General features: G+C 49.5%; 1 protein-coding gene across 1 annotated transcript; it reads right to left on the minus strand.

Annotated features, from left to right (window-relative positions):
- Positions 1-291: 291 nt before the first annotated feature.
- Positions 292-1,227, minus strand: LOC308457807 (olfactory receptor 5V1-like; the record flags this gene model as incomplete). The annotated part of the gene is made up of 1 exon (XM_080971979.1): positions 292-1,227. The coding sequence occupies one exon, from the start codon at positions 1,225-1,227 to the stop codon at positions 292-294; it is 936 nt and encodes a 311-aa protein (XP_080828105.1).
- Between the last annotated feature and the right edge of the window lie 544 nt (positions 1,228-1,771).

Below are 1,771 nucleotides of genomic sequence, written 5' to 3' on the forward strand. Positions count from 1 at the left end.
AACACTGTAACCGGAGAGCTGTTAGATGAGATTTCTTAGCCTTGGGCTGGAAGCAAATGAGGTGCCTCACTAAGCAAAGCCCACCTCCCGTTCCTCCCTCTCTTACCACCCTGACATTCCAGTCATGCCTTGGAAGGTGTTATCCACCCATAATAATAAGGAAAGACTCTCTCATTGGATTTGTCAGTGTCTACAGTTTCTCCCTCTTCATTAATTCCCACTTATCAATTTCACTGTTTCAGCAGACATGTTCCAATGAGACCCTGCAATATAGACAGCCAGAAATGAGATTCAAATTGTCCTCTGGCAGTTCAGAACCTTCCTCAGGGCTTCCTTCACCTCCTTATTGCGGAGGCTGTAGATGAGGGGGTTTAGCATAGGGGTGACGATGCAGAACATCGCGGAGATCAGTGTGTCTATCTCCAGAGAGTAGCCGGTGCTTGGGCGGTTGTAGTTTAGGAACCCGTTTCCGACACAGAGGGTGACCACAACCAAGTGTGAGGCGCAGGTGGAGAAGGCTTTCTTCCTGCCAGTGTTGGAGTGAATCCTCAGAATGGAGGCCAAGATGTAGAAATAGGAGAAGATGATGAAGAGGAAGGGACCCAGGCCCACAAAGATGCTGGTGATGTGAGTGGCCAATTCATTGATGCTTGTATCACTGCAGGCGATTTTCAACAGCGGGGGCACATCGCAAAAGATTTGGGGAATCTGGTTGGCTCCACAGAAGCGAAGCTTGGAGGCCAAGGCAGTGTGAATCGCTGAGTCCAGGAAGCCCCAGACCCAGGAGGCCACAGCGAGATGGATGCACAGCCTGTTCCTCATGAGACGGCTGTAGTGCAATGGCTGGCAAATGGCGGCATAGCGGTCATAGGCCATGACGGCCAACAGGGCAGGCTCACATCCAATAAAGCCCATCAGAAAGAAAGCTTGTGCCATGCACTGGTTGTAGGAGATGGTGTGACTCTGGCGCAGAATGTTCACCAGGATCTTTGGCACAACGACAGAAGAAACACAAATGTCCAAGCAAGACAGGTGACTGAGGAAAAAGTACATGGGGCTGTGAAGGCGCGAATCCATCAGGACCACGATTAATATCATGAGGTTGCCCGTGACGATGGCCAAATAGGCAGCTAGGAACACCAGGAAGAGGGAGACTTGGTCCCCTGGGGCTCTGGAGAGACCCAGGAACATAAACTCCACAACCTGTGTTTGATTCTCTGTGTCCATGAAGAAGAAAAGAGGGGGATCTGAGGAGAGAGAAATGCAGCCTTGAGGGAAGTTAAAAGGATTCAGGGGTCACTCTGCTATAGAAAGATATCTGTACTATCAAGTTCAATTCAGAAGAAGATTCCTGCATTCTCCTGCATTCTCATTTGCTTTCCCCAGCACATATTTCAAAAATAATACCAAGAGGCAACTATACATTCTTTTCCCCTTCAAATATCTCCTCAAATGCACCATTTTGGTAAAACCCTAAATCCACATGTCTCTTATCTCCAACCGAAACAAGGAGGTGCATTCGGGTTGCCTTGAACTACCCCGGTGTCCTTTACGAAGTCTAAAACTTAGGGGTGAGGATGGGGAGAAAGAGGGGTGACTCTGATATTCTCCTGGGCCAGGAGTCAGCTTCACCTACTGAACAGCAGCCTGGAGGGGGAGATGGAGGAGTGACTCCACCTGCACCTGATCAGCCTTCCAGGTCACAGAGGAGAAGGCACTGATGAGAACCAGCCAGCTTCAGCCTTCTTAAGCAGAACTTCCAGCAGCACTT

This window comes from Podarcis pityusensis (genome assembly GCF_964106645.2).
Source record: "Podarcis pityusensis genome assembly, chromosome: 10".
Classification (NCBI taxonomy): Eukaryota; Metazoa; Chordata; class Lepidosauria; order Squamata; family Lacertidae; genus Podarcis; species Podarcis pityusensis.